The 17901-nt window shown below is 52.7% G+C and overlaps 3 protein-coding genes across 3 annotated transcripts in view; 1 reads left to right on the top strand and 2 right to left on the bottom strand.

Annotated features, from left to right (window-relative positions):
* Positions 1-255: 255 nt before the first annotated feature.
* Positions 256-3106, bottom strand: LOC135811750 (uncharacterized). Its single transcript, XM_065324992.1, has one exon. It carries the CDS (start codon positions 2402-2404, stop codon positions 917-919), a length of 1488 nt encoding a protein of 495 aa, XP_065181064.1. The 5' UTR covers positions 2405-3106; the 3' UTR covers positions 256-916.
* A 720-nt stretch (positions 3107-3826) lies between these two features.
* LOC135811751 (uncharacterized) lies at positions 3827-6869 on the top strand. Its single transcript, XM_065324993.1, has one exon. It carries the CDS (start codon positions 4229-4231, stop codon positions 6161-6163), a length of 1935 nt encoding a protein of 644 aa, XP_065181065.1. The 5' UTR covers positions 3827-4228; the 3' UTR covers positions 6164-6869.
* A 1270-nt stretch (positions 6870-8139) lies between these two features.
* The window catches only part of LOC135811752 (helicase ARIP4-like), a 31831-nt gene continuing 22069 nt past the window's right edge, over positions 8140-17901 (bottom strand). The window contains exons 15-21 of the mRNA XM_065324994.1: positions 17649-17758; positions 17216-17289; positions 16717-16821; positions 15598-15679; positions 15140-15224; positions 12751-12832; positions 8140-12493 (exon numbers count right to left, since the gene is read on the bottom strand). Coding sequence (XP_065181066.1) covers positions 9080-12493; positions 12751-12832; positions 15140-15224; positions 15598-15679; positions 16717-16821; positions 17216-17289; positions 17649-17758 — 3952 coding nt within the window. The 3' untranslated portion in view covers positions 8140-9079. The remainder of the gene's footprint in view (positions 12494-12750; positions 12833-15139; positions 15225-15597; positions 15680-16716; positions 16822-17215; positions 17290-17648; positions 17759-17901) is intronic.

Genomic DNA, 17901 nt, shown 5'->3' on the forward strand with positions numbered 1-17901 from the left:
TCAGTAGGGTCCGGCGGATTCTGCCGGCAGAAAAATTGGCAGAATCCGGTACTTTTTCTGGTAAGTTTCATGCATGTTTGGTATGTGGATAAAGAAATGGAGCAGAATTCGATGAATTGCCCGCCATAAAAATAAGGTTTGTATGGTTCTGCCAATTTCACTGCTTTTCGAGCAGAATCTACCACCTTTTCGAGCATAATCCGCCGGTCCCTATGCATCAGTGCATGCATCTTCACATCCATGACTACACGTGACTCACTCGGGCCATACATTCGTTGGCATCTGCAGCATGGCCGGAGCATCCGGGCCTATGAAAGCAATTTTGTTAATAACAGCTGATCCAATGTTACATTGTATGTCATGACATGTGTTCAGTCCTGAATCAAACCCTTGCCATTTACATGTACATGTACATGTATGCACAACATCAGCGGCTTGAGCAGCGCAGAAGGGGGATATAGCATTGTGTTATAGGGTGATCAATGGCTCCGTGGCAGGGGAATTTCCCTAGCATTATTCGATGTAAGACCATCATTGTCATATGAGCAGTTTGAATATAGCCGGTGTTTACATGTTCTGTGGGAGACAATGCTGTCTTTAAGATTGATGTTTTAGGTACGAAAGACCGATGAGTGCACGGTTGTCATGAAACTCTGATTTACAACCCGCGTTATAGCCTTTCTGTCCTGTGTCTACTGTTTGACTATGGTGTGTTTAGGTACATAGGATCTGTGCCTTGCTTTGTCAAAGTGCACGGTGTATGAGGTAGGACGGCTTGCCCTGCAAAGCCGGCATCATGTTATGCATGGTGATTTGAAGGTACATCCATGCGGCATTATTATACTCTTACACCATTGGGTATGACATTTTGTCCTACATCACTCGCGGGCTTGCTTGCCAGTGCTGCATTCCAGTACTAGAGATGCCAGCCATGTCGGGATACGATCCAGGCGTCGTCGGCAACAGACCCGTCCTCGTTCCGAACGTACTGCACGCGCAGGTGCGTGCCGTTGGCAACGTGAACGCGAGCGTAGCCGTAGTCGATGCCACGGTGACGGCTCCACGGGTGGGCATCCCAGCGATCAAAGTCCTGACTCGCGCCGCCCGTTCCCACTAGTAGGTGCACGGTTGCTTCGGCCATGCCCGATATTAAGCTCTGTCGGCATGTCCCATTGTACACCGGGCACGTCCGCTCGTAGGCATGGTAGTGCCCTCCGAAGAACACGTCGACGCCGTATCGGTACAGGACATCTTCGTACGCCGCTCGCTGGTGTAGCTGGACAATGTAGTTATCCTTGGCGGTGATTTCGTCGACGGAGCGGCTGCAGTACATGGGTCGATGGCCCATGACGAACACCCACGGCGTGCGCGTGCGGTTGACGGCGTCCAAGTCGGCGACCAGGAACTTGTGCATGTCACTGCCGGGGTAGAAGTCGTGCTCCGTCGACAGCCACACGACGTGAATCAGACCGTGGTCGTGCGAGTACCAGAACGGCTGCAGGCTCTGCGCCGCCGTCGACGGCATGCTGAAGCGGCTCACGATCGGAGCAGCGCACTCGCCACCAGAGTCGTCGCCGTACACGCCCCAGGAGGGGTGGTACCCCTGGTCTGGGGCACCGCTGGGATCCCGCGTTCCCCCGGCCACATGATCGTAATCATGGTTACCAATACCCACGTAATACGGTATCCTGGTGGCCACGCTCTGGATCAAGTCACCAAACTGCTCCCACTTGTAGCCGCGGCCTTCCGCATAGGATATATCACCAACATGCAGGACAAAGTGAAACTGCTGTGGGCTCTTGAAAAGGTCATCTTCAATGCGAGAAATGGTCGTGTACGATCTATTCGCCGATGGTGTTCCAGTGGGACCCCGTTGCTCGCCCAGATCGCCAAATACGAAGAAGCTGATCGCCTGGTTGCTTCCAACATCAGGTGGAGTTGTGAACTGATACAACGGGGACCAAGTTATTGTTTCCTCTTCTGCTGCTGCCGACACGATGCCAGTCGTGCCAGCGCCGAATCGATATTCGTACTCGGTGTTGGCTGCAAGGTTGCGGAGCACAACCCGATGTATGTATCCTGGATGCCGGAAGAGCAGAGACCCGGTGATGTTGGCGGGATGATTGCACATATCCGAGGCTGTGTACGTGTGCGAGGTTCCCGAGGCAGTTATGATGTGCTCGCTCTCCTCCGACGTCACTCGCCGGTACTCCACAAGCGATGGCTTGACCGCCTGCGCCACCCACATGATGCTCATTTCACCGGGGATGCCCGTTTCGGAAACGCGTCCTTGTGTCGGCTGGTTGCTGCCCTGCCGAAACGAGACCGCGATGCTGGCAAGCGTTGCCACGTAGGAGCCATTCGTGCACTGGTGCAAGTAGCGGAACGCGTACTCGCACCGCATGTTAACCAGCGGGCCAAACTGTACCGTTCCAATGCTGGCGTTCACCTCGCGGTAACGTTAGTCCAGGTAGTCAGCATCGCGTGCATCGTGCGGACAATACACCGCTATGACATCGCCAACCGGCGGAAACAAGTTACTATCGGTCACGTCATGTTTCTTATGTAAGTTACGATGCTGCAATGGTCCACAGGGATCCGCGCTCGTAGCTGGGTTGGAAACATTTGGACGTTTCCACCCGCTGACTGTAACAGAGTCACCCACGTCGATCTTCTGCTTGTCCACGATCAACGAACCGTGCGTCCCGAGGCCGCTGGTTATCTCCCCGCCATCAAGAACTGGTTGTGATGGTCGCTGGATGAAAGACAACGGCGGCGAGCTTGCTGCGCTGTGAGTGGCACCTGCCCCACCACGCCATTCTGCTGTTCCGGCTTCCTTCCTCCTGTTGCCTATCGGTGTCGCCGCCGATCTGGAGCGCAGGGTGTCGATCAGGGCCTTTGCGGCCTTGGCGATTTGCAGCTGTCCACCCAAATCTTCCACAATAACATGACCTCTGCTGCTCGGGCCGGTCACCGGAGCAACTGTCCGTGCGCTGGAATAGCTGGCCAAGTGCACCAGTGCTGCAAGAAGAAAAGGACCGAGGGACCATGCGGACATCTCTCCAGCTCGTTTTTTTTGTATCTGCCAAAATGATAGCGCTAGCGAGACTCGAGTATGTGCGGAGTATCGCGGTTTTTCTCGATCAATTGACCAAAACTTGCAAAAGTAATCCTGGGTCGCTGTCTTTTGCTATTGCTTATTCATTGTTGAGTGCTGCGTGGTATGTAATGGTGCTGCTGTCACCATGATGACCTGGCTCATGATCACAAACTCGTTGCGGACAGTCGTGCTATGGCATTACACTGCCATTGCCATTGGTAGCAGGGCAACTAATGACAGTAGTAATGTAACGTTGTGAACATTCGCTTTGCCCATATTATTTTTTAGCAGTTTGGCGTGGATGAAAAATCCGACTATCGGAACCAGGGCCTAGGGAGTGGTCGTCAAGTAACCGTGTGGTTAGTTCCATCCCAGGCCGAGTCAACCTGAGGACGAATGTCTGTTCTGGTCTGAGCAGTTCAGACTGCTGGCAGTGCGCCTTGCTCAGTTGCTGTGTTGTGTTTTGGAGCGAAGGCCACACACAACAACAGCAGACAGTCAGTGCAGTGCAGGCCTTCAACGCCAACGGTTGTGTCATGTGTGTGCCTTGGCCACTGACTTCGCGATCATCCGATCAGTGCGATCACGTGCCTTTAATTATTTTCGCAACCTGTATCTGGGTCACATGACAAAATCGAATCACACACGAAAATAATGTATCATGGAATCACGAGACATGAGAGTGAGCTCGTTTCAAGTGAACAGAAACTTGAGAAAGGCGTCGCTTCAACAAGCGACCTGCTTGGCTATGCTGTCTAGACGCTAGCATGTTCCAGTTGTCTTTTTGCAATTTTGGAACTGTCTTATTTGGGGGATTGCAGTAGGTGTGTCGTTCAATCAGTATAACATCGCCTGCATGGGCTAAAGCCCCTTTCAGTCTCAGCGTGGCCGATTGCCTCGCATCACCCGACACGGTTGAATAACTCTCTGCTACACATTTTGTTGAGCGAGAATCTTCACTTGTTGGGCAATTATTGCTAATTTTTAGAATCAAGCTGCGTGAACAAGTTAAATTTTCTAAACGCCTCACAATCCGGCTGTACTGTCGAAAGCCTAGCGGGACTCGAAACGGATTATTGGCGCAACAAACAGACATACACGAGGACTTTGCTGGCAGGAAACAGCAGAATGACGAGGGGATCATTCATGGGAGGAACTCTGCCACCGTTGAAGGCAGTAGGCAGCCTGGTGACGGTTTTGTGCATCGGGCTTCAGCTGCAATACCACATGACCCAGGCTACTGCACCGCATGGTACGCACTGGAAAGCGGGCGCTGGCGTGTGGCACCCGCACGAGGAGGCCATGCCCACTCTGCTGCGGCCCGGCGCTAGGCAACTGCGCGCCGGGCAAGCGGAGATCATGACGGTGGAGCCGAGCGTTCTGGAGGTGCGTGATTACATCACTGTTAACTGGCCGAAGAAAAAGATGGAGTCGCTGCTGCCGACGTCGCCACACATCGAGGGAAGTCCCCACGGTGACATCATCGCTGCGTATTGTCCCGAAACAGCCGCCGACGGGGATTACGTCGACTACCTGAGCGTTCCGAAAGAGGAGACGTCGGTGAAGTTTGGCCCGGTGGTGAACATGCGGTGTCGGTACCAGTTTCGCTACCTGCGCGCCCTGCTGAACAAGTCGTACGAGGCGTACGCTCAGAGTCCGCCGGTGGGCTTTGCGGCCGGGAGCAGCCAGCCGACGCAGGGACGCCTGTCGGAGACCGGCGTCGTCGGCGAGATGAACGTCATGTGGGTGTCGGACCTCAACAACATGTCCGTCGTGCAGTACGTACTCAACTCCAGCCGCCACGGTGATGTCATGAAAGCCAACAATTATGTCATGAATGCCACAGGCAAGGCACACACGTACGCGGCCAGCGATCTGTGCAACGCGCCGGCAAACGAGGTGGCGGCGCTGAAGTTCCGCGACCCAGGCTTCATACACCGTGTGCGCCTCATGGGTCTGTCGTCGGCCACACGCTACTCGTATCGCTACGGCAGCGACGGCCACTGGTCCGACTGGTTCTCGTTCACGACTCAGCCGGCACCGGGCAGCGCCGAGCCCGTCAACTTCTTCGTGTTTGGCGACCTGGGCGAGTGGCGCGATGCGGCTGGCCCTCCACCAGGAGATCGCGCCTACACCACCATGTCTCGCATTGAAGAGGACTTAAAGAGCATGCCAGCGGCGGGACGCAACTTCAATCTGCTGCTGCATGTCGGCGACATCTCGTATGCGCGGGGTGCGGCGTACCAGTGGGAGCAGTTTGGCGATCTGGTACAGCGCGTTGCCACGCAGATCCCCTACTATGTCGGCATTGGCAACCACGAGTACGATCACGAGGCCGGCGGCGAAAATGATCCGAGCCATGCGGACGGCAATGGTTATCATCCGTCGTGGGGCAACTACGGCACGGACTCCGCAGGGGAGTGCGCTGTTCCCGTCGTGAACCGCTTCAGCATGCCGTCGACGGCGGCGCAGAGCCTGCAGCCGTTCTGGTACTCGCACGACTACGGTCTGATTCACGTTGTCTGGCTGTCGACCGAGCACGACTTCTACCCCAGCAGTGACATGTACAAGTTCCTGGTCGCCGACTTGGCTACGGTCAACCGCACGCGCACACCGTGGGTGTTCGTCATGGGCCATCGACCCATGTACTGCAGTCGCGTGGCGTCCGCCAACTACATCATCCAGGTTCACCAGCGCGAGGCCTACGAGGACGCGCTGTACCGTTTCGGCGTCGACGTCTTCTGGTCGGGTCACTACCACTCGTACGAGCGCACCTGCGCCGTGTATAAGGAGAAGTGCGCCAAGACGGCGAGCGGCGGGCCGGCGGCCACCGTTCACATCATGGTGGGCATGGCCGGTGCCAGCCACGACCAGCCCGACTGGCAGCCGTCCACCTGGGCCGAGAGCCACTACGTCGACTACGGCTACAACCGCGTGACCGTCGCGAACGCCACCCACCTGCTCAGCGAGTACGTGGAGAACGAGAGCGGCAAGGTCAAGGACAGCGTCTGGATCGTCTCCGACCACCGCTGGCACGCCGAAGCCGCCAAGCAATGGGCGTAAACGTAAACGGTGTTGTTGTATTCTTTTATTGTGCTTCGCTGTGGGCACAGGTAATGCTGCATTCTCATCGGAGGGTGAAACCTCCGCCGATTCCTGCCAAGAACGAAAAGAAAAAAGGTAAACTCGAAAGAACTGGGCCATCGATAGTCTCAAGAACAATTTCCAGTTTGTCAAGCTATAAACAGCGTCGTAATCATTATGAGCTTTTGATATTTAACACCCTCCCCTTTTTTCTGCTTCTGCTTCTTATTATGATTATAATGTTATTCTTGTTTACTGGTACATGTATCTTGTCTAGGAGCATTTTGTACTTAGGTTTTAGTTGCCGATAGCCTTTCAAACGCTGTCTAGGGAAGCCCGTCTGCTTTTTTGTGTCGCCTTTAGCTCTGTCCACCTTTCTGTTGCGGTGTATGTATTGCACACTCTGTCTTGCTGCGACGCACTCTGGGTTGGCGAGACTCTCACAGCTTCCCTGCTGTTGTCATTCCACTGAATCCGTGGAAATTAATATTCAAATTATCTATTTGTATTACTCTGAATCACATTATTTGGAGAAGGAACGATGCACGCTTATCTCCTTGTATCGACAGGCTCTTCGGACCAAAATGAAGATGGCATCAAGAAATCATTTTATTCCTTGATTATTAAATTTTCACGCTGAAGAAGTACAGTATTTTGTTGGCCGGTGAAGCTAGTAGAAATAACAGTTCTTTGTTCGTCGTGATGAATTGAGCTGTGTACTCCTCAAGTTGCAATGGCAATACTGTAATGCTCGGTGCGCCAAATAACTGCCTGTACTCGTTAGCTATGATCATATCAACACAATAATCATGTACTGTAAAACGGGTAACTATTGCGACGTAAACATGTTTGCGAATTTTGCGAGAGGCCCCGAATCGCAAACTTTGAACAACGCAAACTCGCGCCATGTAAAGTTCAGTGCAAGGACTGGCTCGACTGTGTAGAACGACTCGCAAACATTAAACAGCGCAAACCAGTCTCAATTTGTAAAACGCAAACATTTATTGTCGCAAATGTTACCCGTTTTGCAGTACTTGTGCTCATACCTCAGTTTGCCGGCACAGACGTTATTACGCCCGGGCACTTCGGCCTACCGGACACCCTTGGGGCGAGGTTTAGTGGAAATAGTTATTTTGTATGGAAATAGTGACGTAACATGTCCTTCTTCTCTTTGGAAAAAAATGAAAAAACCAAAAAGTAGGGATTCACTGGCCAGAAAAAGCCACTTCATAGCTGTGTAGTGTAGACCAGGCTGAATAGTGGCTTCAGCCTTGCAAGCTGTTGAATGGTGCAATCCCACCACAAGTTGCTATGGCTTCTGCTGTAGCACCGCTATCATAACCTCTGGCGATGGGCGTCAAATGGTGTGTGTGTGTGTGTGCGTGTGTGTATGTGTGTGCGTGCATGTGTGTGTGTGTGTGTGTGAAAGTTGCTATGTCTAACATAGCTGTTCACTATCATCGCTCCCGCGATGGGTATGTCTGAGGTCTGAGGTGTGTGTGTGTGATTGTAATGGAGTGCAGGTGCATGGATTCAGCTCCATTCAACCCTTGTTTGTTAGAAACAGTAAATAAATTAAAATAAAAAAATTAAATAATGGCCAGAACCTGACCCAATAGTGCACTACTAGTGGCAGGGCCCCACCTGATAGCGTGCATGGTACCCGTTTCACCACTATGCAAAGTCCATGCTTTGGCCGCACCACACCCACATGCACACCTCAGACCTCAGACCTGCCCATCGCGGAAGCGATGATAGCGAACAGCCATGTTAGACATAGCAGCTTGTACACCCCCCCCCCCCACACACGCACACACACACACACACACACACACACACACACACACACACACACACACACACACACACACACGTGCAAACAGCCTCCCCCCCACACACACACATACAGGCTACTGTACTAATGTGACACAGCTGAGCACCACCAGCAAGGCAGGTCAATTTTAAAACAGATTCGAAAAGAGAGAAGAAGAAAGAAAGGTAGCATGATTGTTGATTTTCTGCTCTCCGAATAAAATTGGATGAAAACCTTTTGTATTTAGCACAGCAAGTATGTTTCTTTCATAGCTCTGATATGATGGATAAAAAAAAAGTGAATATTAAAAGAAGAACTGCTTGCAGTTTACGTACAAGCACAGCATGAGGGTTCTAAATCAAGCTAGTGCAATGTCATGTACATGTATTAAACCAGGTTAGATCCTGAACACAGTGACTAGTGTCATGTATGCACCAGGCTGGATACTGGGCGCCGTGGGAACACGAAACGCATCAAATCACAGCAGCACAGTGATACAATTGATATAGTCTTTATGAAACGGAGGACCCAATGTGCGCTGCCTTTCACAACCAACGCAGTAAGACGTGATTGGTGATCTCTGCGCTGGCCTATACGGACCAAAACACTAAGACACACACCAGACACGATGATGATCTCTGTGCTGGCCTACGCGAGCTAGCACACTAAGACGCACGCGCACGCATGTGCGTGTGCAACATGGGCACAAGCGCTTGCTGTGGATGAGCACCAGTGGCCGGGTCATGTGACACTGAAACCAGTCCTCCCGGCGGGTCATGTGACACTGCAACCAGTCCTCCCGGCGGGTCATGTGACACTGAAACCAGTCCTCTCGGCGGGTCATGTGACACTGCAACCAGTCCTACCAGCGGGTCATGTGACGCTGAAACCAGTCCTCCTAGCAACAAACATGCGAACATGCGTAGAGCGGTTGCGATCTAGGGAATCTCCCAGCCATCCTAGTCCAATCGCGTAGCAGTGGATGCACTAGGTAGCATAGCTGACCTCCTAGCAACAGACATGCGAACACACACGGGAGCGCGGTAACGATCTAGAGAATCTCCAGGCCATCCTGGCCCACCCTAGTAGCTGGTAGCGGATGCATTCGGCAGCATCGCTGAAGTATCACCTGCAGTGGCAACAGCGGGTGCAAGCTTTGGGATGTGTGCAGTTGCGTTCACTGGTTCAGGCTGATGAGAACGAGACGCGGCGGCGTCGGCAGTAGTCGCGGAGACTGTGGACTGACTGTTCGCTGCCCGCAGTAGACGCGCTATGGTGTGAGCACGTCTGTAGGCATCATCGGCATTGCCAGGTGGTGACACCGTGGAAGCCGCGACGGCACTGGGGTGATGTTGAGAAGCTGCTGGCACGTGCTGCTGAGAGGAGACTGGTGATGCTCGGCCATCGTGAGGTGACGGTGATGCATCGTGCATGGGGCCATGAGGTGAAGGTGGTGCCGAGTGCCATCCGGCGTGGTCTCGCCTGTTGCCACGGTTAGCGTGCAGGTCCTGATATTGATGCTGGAACTGGTGCTGCTGGTGGTGGTATGGCTGCTGGTAGTGGTCGTCGTGATGGTATTGGTGCTGCTCACCGTCTTGCTGCTGCTCGTTGTGCTGGTCGTTATGATGGTATGGCTGCTCGTGGTGATATGGCTGCTCATGGTGATATGGCTGCTCGTGGTGTTGGTGTTGACGATGCTCACCGTCTTGCTGGTGTCTGTGGTGCTGGTCCTGGTGGTGGTATTGGTGGTATGACTGCTGCTGCTGTTGGTGGTGTGGCTGCTCGTCCTGGTGGTGTTGGTATCGGTGAGGGTGTGGCTGATCGTAGTGCCGTGGGCGTGTCTGCTGGTGTTGGTGATGGCGGTGGTGAGGGTGATGATGGTAATCTTGCTGCTGATCACGGTGCTGCTCCTGCTGCTGGTGTCGTTGGTAGCGCCCATCGCTGTGACGGTGTTCGTTGTGCCGGTGATGTGTGCCATGATGCTCGTGGTGCAGCGGAGACGGTCGCCGCGGACGACCCAGCACGGGAGGTGGTGATGCTCGCACGGACGGACGCCACTGATCACGCGGCGGTGGAGCACCACTAGCAGGCCCAGCAGTGTGCAGCGGTGATGGTGACGACAACGTTGGTGAATGCCTAGGCGATGCTCCACAAATTCCCAGCTGTGATGGCGGACTGAGAGGACGGAATGGAGACACGCGCCCCGAGACCGCCAGTAGATCGTTCCGTGCAGGCAACATTGGTGCGGAGTGAAGCGACGGTGACAGAGCGAGCGGCAAGGGTGAGCGTGGAGGCAGCGCTAGCGGTGTGGGCCGTGCTGCTGCAGGATGTGCTGCAGGGGAATCTCTGCTGCTGCTGCTATCGCCTGGAGTAGCGGCATTCCTACCTCTCTGCATGACATCGGGTGACAACCTGCTACTGCTGCTGGTGTGGTTGCTAGCGCCAGTGCGGTGCGCGGGGCTTGCTCCCCGACCTCCGTGCACTGCTCCACCTGGCCGCACTGCTCCACCTGGCCGCATTGCTTCGGCTGACAATGTCAGTGGTGCCGGGATGGGTGACGGCGCTGATGCATGTGCAGTAGTAGTGCTGTGATAGTGCTGAGCTGCGGGATGAGAAAGCTGTCGTGCAGGCATAACCGTGCTGGATACCGGTGCAGTTACGCGTGACGCCACGCCACCGCTTACCATGTGCCGCGCTTTGTCCGCCAAGCCTGTCTGCAGCGGGGCAACACGCTTTGACGCCAAAGCAGCAGCGTTTGAAGCAACTGGTGCTGCTTTCGAGAATGTTATCATCAGCTCATCGTCATCGCTACTGTCCGCGCGGGTCGCTTGTTCAGCAACGAGTCCATGTCGCTCCTCGCCATCTTCGGTAGATTCGGAGTGTGAGCTGGAGCCGGTGCTGGCAATGCTATGCGACGAAGGAGAACGCCTCGGGAGATTGGGACTGTCCAGCCGGCCAGGCGTAGGCGCTCGGTGCACGGCACCCTGGCCAGCAGCTGTTTCTGCCGAAGACGGTGCTGACGCAGCGGAGCTGGCGGTGGCGGGAGGCCGACTGCCAGCTGACAACGGTGCTACGCACTGGACAGGGCGTGGCGCTGCGGCGGCTTGATTACTACGCGCCTGCAGTGTAACAGCAGACACCTGCGAGTGCACGGTGGATTTACCGACACCGACACCACCGACAGCAGCAGTACAAGCAACGCCGGGCGCCGGCGAACGGTTGAGAATGGACGGCAGCTGGATATGCTGTTGAGAGTGCGGCTGTTGCTGCTGCTGTGGTGAACATCTTCCTCCTCCTGCCGCTGCTCTTGCTGTTACCTGTGCTGAATTAGCAGCATTGAGTGTGAGCGGAATGAAGGACGGGGCTCTGCTAGCACTAGCCACGCCACCCGTGCCAGCTGACCTGTCAGTCGTACCGCCCGCTGTCGCCGCCGTTGCCGACGACGATGCTGCTGCCTTCGTCACGGACGCGGCGGAGAGTCGGAACGGCTGTCGGTGCTGCTGCTGGAGAGTGGCGAGGCGCTGCCTGCGCTCTTGCTGCTCCTTAAGCAGGCTTTGCTGACGTGCCTGCTCGCGACTGCCTTCCTCTAGACGGCCGATAAGGACCTGCGAGGCCAGGAGCTCACCTCGGCTGGCAACCAGCTCCAGGGCTAGGCGACGCTCCAGCTCGGGAAGACGACCGGCGGTCAACGCCAGAGTGTACTCGGCTGCGGGCACGTGTTGACGCAGATCGATGGCGGAGATAGCAGCGGCTGCCGCAGCCACTGCCTGGGTGCTCGTCGTCGTCGATGATGATGATGATGACGCCGATAGTCTTTCAGTGCCTGTACCAGAGCTGGACAACGATGATGATGCCGCCGATGGTCCTTCAGTGCCTGTGCCAGAGCTGGATAACGATGATGATGCGGCGGCGGTCGATACGCCCACTGGAGCGTCCACCCCTTGGGATGAGGCCGTTGTAGTTGAATCAGTGCTGGCGGGTGAACGACTTGCTGCACTGCCAGTACTGGGGGCGATTGAGGATGCGTCACGGCTGGATGTGCTCACGGCGGAGGCAGCATGCACAGGAGCAGATGTTGCTGCAGGTGGTGGCTGTGGTGGCGGTGGCGAGGCGCATCCTGTATCGCTGCCGGAACTGACTATGTCGATCGGTGTCACGTCGCGTGCGGATGAGCTCGTGGCCACCGTGGCGGCGGATTGCAACACAGGCATCGCCGAACTAGGCACACCGGTTGTGGAAGATAACGACGGCGGCGTGTTACCCGCTGTAGGCAATGCAGCCCCTGGCTGCACGGGAGGTGGCTGTGTGAGAGTCGGCTGTGCAGGTGTTGCCTGTGCAAGAGTACTGTTCACTGGTGCCGGTTGCGTTTGCTGATTGGCACCATCCTTCGGCATGTGATCAATGATGTACTGCAGAGCGTCCAGCCATTTCTTCAGATCACAGGCCACCTCGCCGACCAGCGTGCGAACTATCACGGCATTGTGCTGATTGGGATGCTGGATAGGCAAGGGAAACAGGCGCACATAGATATGCACACATACACACATGTACGCACATAAACACACACACACACACACACACACACACACACACCACACACACACACACACACACACACACACACACACACACACACACACACACACACACATACAAGTACACACACAGACGGACAAACGATCAGAGACAGACAAGGAGACGACTACATAAAACACGCCACATTGAGCATAGCAGGCTGCTGACATAGACATACCAAACGCGAAGGAGGGTGCTTGAGCAAGGCCTTCACTAGATCCTCCTCTCTAGCTGGTTCAGGATTCCTGAGCTGCTGTTTCCTGCAAGGACGCAGCAATACGACAAAGTACAGCAATTAGAAAAGCAAACCAAGAAAACTAACTTTAAGAACAAGCACCATGCAAAACGTCTATGCAATACTGTAAATATACAAATTTTCGGCAGCTATTTAATTTCGGCTATACTCGGCACCGACCCAAAACGCCAAAATTAAAACGCCGATGACATTTTTCACAGCATCTGCCGCACTATACCATGCCCTCTACCCCACGCCGAAAATAAATCGCCGCCGAAATGTCACAGCATTATTCTGTACCATATACAGAGAATTTCGTTCTGCTAATGCAAGGCACATCCATAACATTATAATTATTACTTCAGGAGACATTAGTTCCGGCACGATTGTTCCCAGTTGAGATTTGCCGAACCACACAACAGGAGCAAGAGCCACAAGACTCTAAACGTATACTGGCATGTCAGCTCTCAGAAAGACATTGACTTGATATCTTTGTCAGAGCTGATGTTGAAAAACCCAAGGGAACACGGCTAATATAGGGAAGAGGAATGTGACAAAAGCGGTATGATAATATAGACCAGTTGAACTCGGAGCGAGAATGGGGCAGGAAAGCACAAAGGCGCACGCTGCACAGTGACAAATGTGACACCAATGGCTGCAGACGGCAGAGGCAACGCAAGCCAAGCAGAATAGTGACAAGGTGACAATGAGGAGCACCGAGAGATAACGCTGAGACGGGACAAAACCTAGCAAGCATGCAGGCAAGCGCAAGCACACACACACACACACACACCACCACCACCACCACCACACACGCTCTCGGTGCTATTGGCTATCACCTTGTCACTATTCTTGCAGGCGAGTGTTGTTGCCTCTACTTTGTGAAGCCATTCGTGCCACAATTGTCACTATACACAATTGTACTTTCTTGCCCCATTTTTGCTCCAGGTAGAATACTATCACATTGCTTTTGGCACATTCCTATCCTCTATACTAGCTGTGTTCCTTTATCATTCAACGTCTTTTCTGAGAAAGACATCGGCTTGTCATATACCAATAAAGACTCTTGCTTCTGCTGTGTAAGCAAGTAAAAGTTCGCACGTCCGCGTTACCGCCGGCTATACAATTGTGTTGAGAAACACAGCCAGCCTGGAAAGTTTCGCTTGTGCCAGGCCAGCACCATGCCTGACTATAGCCGGGTGGCAGATACATCGCCTACTGTGTGGTATGGCTAATTTTAGTTGTGCTTGTATGGATCCCCTAGCTGGACCTGTGCTGGTACATTTTGTTTGTTTGTTTGTTTATTTAGAGTCGAAGAACAAAAATGTATGTCACAGTGAGGGAAATCAAGCTTCCGCCAGTTTGCAATGAAGCCAGTACATTCTGTAACCAGGGCACCACCCTATGCAGGACACACACACGGTGTTAATAGCCAGGACGCTCAACTGTGCTTGGACACACACACACACACACACACACACACACACACGCACAAACACACACACACACACCACACCACACATATGCATGGCTCGATCTGTACGCATTTCAAACGCCCTCTAACGTCGTCGGTGCCGTAGAAACGGAAGTTACTGCAGCTGCTCTAGGTGAATTTCAACCCAAAGTGCAAAGCTAGCACCCCTGGACCAGTCCTCATTGCATTGCTGTATTTGTACATGATTGTGTACATACAGCAGTGTTTGTACCACTGCCAGGGGGTATCAGGCTGAGCAAGCCTGGGCCCAAATACACACTTTTGGTGGGATTTCACACAGTGAAGCTGTACACTGTGCCCAAATCTGCGGACAATGCATTCCGTCTGTCGGTTGTGGACTTCTCAACGCAGCGGCAGAACGGAGTACATTACATGCTCAGATGAGCGCATGCACTCATCCCAGCATGCAGTGGTGGCAAACTAGGGGTTGGATTTCATTCGCAATCACCGCATCACACTTCACTCACACGCGGTTACAGGAGACGCACATCATTTTAAAACACAGCGGCGGAATTGCTGTCAATGAGCTTCTTACGCCAACGTGACAACTACATGGTACATACAATATACAGCTGTAAAAATATATAACTGAATGAAACAAATTATACCAAGAGGCAAGGCAGATTAAAACTGCTTGTGCGTGCTCACTTACTCACACACACACACACACACACACACACACACACACACACACACACACACACACACACACACACACACGGGCACACACACACGGGCACACACACGGACACCCACACGGACACCCACACGGACACCCACACGGACACCCACAGACACACACGCACAGACGTAGGTGCTCCACGGGCACACACTTACACCGGGCTGGCAAATCGGTTCTGAGCGGCAAACGGTGAGAATGTGGGCAGGCCCTGCTGGACACACAACTTCTCATTCTCGTAAGCTGCAGACAAAAACACATCCCAGTCCAAAAGAAAATACGCTGACTTCACATACATGAAGAAACAAATAATCTTTAAACAAAGGACGAGGCGACAACAATTATTTAATAATCGCGATAAACAGGACTAACTGAATCGACAATACAATAAAGCCGTTATAAATATAGATTCGCCTTGTCCTGTTCATCGCGATTACTAAAGAACTAATGGAAACAATTTCAGGATGTTCCACATTGATTCACCTTTAACACCCAAGCGGCGATGCTACATCATTACTTTTCGACTACTGTATCAACTGGCCCCCCCCCCCCCCCCCCGCACATGCACATACACACGGTACACTAAACAGATGTGGTGGACGCTGCACAAAAGTACCTGCGAAAGCTTCCTTTTTCTGCAACTCGGTTAGCTTTTCTTTCTCATCCTCTGCCAGCAAGGAGGTGTGCTCAAATGGTGCCTGCCGAAAAATAAACACACAAACAGATAGCACACCAGCATAATATTATACAGACGCACCAAGACAAACAGTTAAAATACTACACACTCAACTGATATACAGTATACAGGCACCGGAGATGTACAGGCACCTGAGATGGACAGCCACCTGAGATGTACAGCCACCTGAGATGTACAGCCACCTGAGATATCCAGAGAGAGATATACAGGCACCTGAGATATACAGGCACCTGAGATATACAGGCACCTAAGATATACAGGCACCTAAGATATACAGGCCCCTGAGATATACAGCCACCTGAGATATACAGCCACCTGAGATATACAGCCACCTGAGATATACAGCCACCTAAGATACACAGCCACCTGAGATATACAGGCACCTGAGATATACAGGCACCTGAGATATACAGGCACCTAAGATATACAGACACCTGAGATATACAGACACCTGAGATATACAGGCACCTGAGATATACAGGCACCTGAGATATACAGGCACCTAAGATATACAGGCACCTGAGATATACAGACACCTGAGATATACAGGCACCTGAGATATATAGAACCTGAGATGTACAGGCGCCTGAGATATACAGCCACCTGAGATGTACAGGCACCTGAGATGTACAGGAACCTGAGATGTACAGGAACCTGAGATATACAGCCACCTGAGATAGACAGGCACCTGAGGTATACAGGTACCTGAGATATACAAGCACCTGAGATATATAGAACCTGAGATATACAGGCGCCTGAGATGTACAGGAACCTGAGATATACAGCCACCTGAGATAATTATATAGAACCTGAGATTGACAGGCAACTGAGATAGACAGGCACCTGAGATGTACAGGAACCTGAGATATACAGGCACCTGAGATAGACAGGCACCTGAGGTATACAGGCACCTAAGATACAGGCACCTGAGATGTACAGGCACCTGAGGTATACAGGCACCTGAGATATACAGCCACCTGAGATATACAGCCACCTGAGATATACAGTCACCTGAGATATACAGACGTAGAACCCTACCTTGGTAAGCAACTTGCTGTGGTTTGCTAGAATGGATGTCAGCACGAAATCCGGATAGTTGGTCATGATTGCTGTGAAGTCGCTGGATGCATTCGGATCAACCTCCTGAATGAAAAGAACACACACAGACACAGACACACACACGAAACGAAAACGTCACCATGCTCGTTGCGGAGTAGGTCCAGGTGGAGAGGGGAGGATGGGCGAGTCCTACTTGCCGCATTCAGTACTACATGAAAAAGTACTCATCCTACGGAAACTGTGCGTGCGTCTCGTACACCGACCAAAGGTCAAGAGCAGGGAGTCGTACAGATGCATCAAAACCCAGGGTTTGTACGATCCCTGGTCAAGAGAGTGAGAACTGTTGCGTACATTTCAGGCGAGCATGCGTCTGCAGTGCAGTAATTCGGACTAGGCTTTCAGGACAAAACAAAGCAATGGCATGCATCAGAGCAATCATTGGAAACTAGACTGCAACCGTGTCCACTCCACCGCATACCTTAGTGTGATACATGCTGTTCATAACTTCTCTCGTGGCATTACGTTCCGGATGCAACTCATCCACAATACGATCTGCACGCACGCGCCAAGACACAGCAACAACAAACCTAATTGAGCATGCCACCTAGACAATAGACAGACACACACATGCCGGACCCCCCCCCCCCCCCCCCCCCCCCCCGGACACACAGGGCACCTACATACACGTACAAATACACCAATGATCGTTTAGTGCGTGAAACTCAGTTAAAAAAAATTTCCGTCCTCTTATTGTTTGAACTAGCTCTATCTCTCGGTATTGAGCACTCTCTTGGACAGCCTGGAACCTCTCTGTTTTATACACCAATGCCACACAACCGAGCGACCGCCACCATGCTAACACATACACACCAGCACACACGCACGCACACTAGAAAGAATATTCTTCTTACTTGACATTCCCTGCTTGGTGACCTGTCTCTCATAAATCTTCTTTTCCAGAGTGTTATCAGCCACCAAACGGTAGATGAAACATGGCTTCTTCTGTCCATAACGATACACTCTATTATGTACGCATCAAAAACAATAGCAGAGAGAGAGAGAGAGAGAGAGAGAGAGAGAGAGAGAGAGAGAGAGAGAGAGAGAGAGAGAGAGAGAGAGAGAGAGAAGGAAAGATTGATTGGTGGATTATGGAAAGCAACGGTG

This window comes from Sycon ciliatum, chromosome 3, assembly GCF_964019385.1.
Source record: "Sycon ciliatum chromosome 3, ocSycCili1.1, whole genome shotgun sequence".
Lineage (NCBI taxonomy): Eukaryota > Metazoa > Porifera > Calcarea > Leucosolenida > Sycettidae > Sycon > Sycon ciliatum.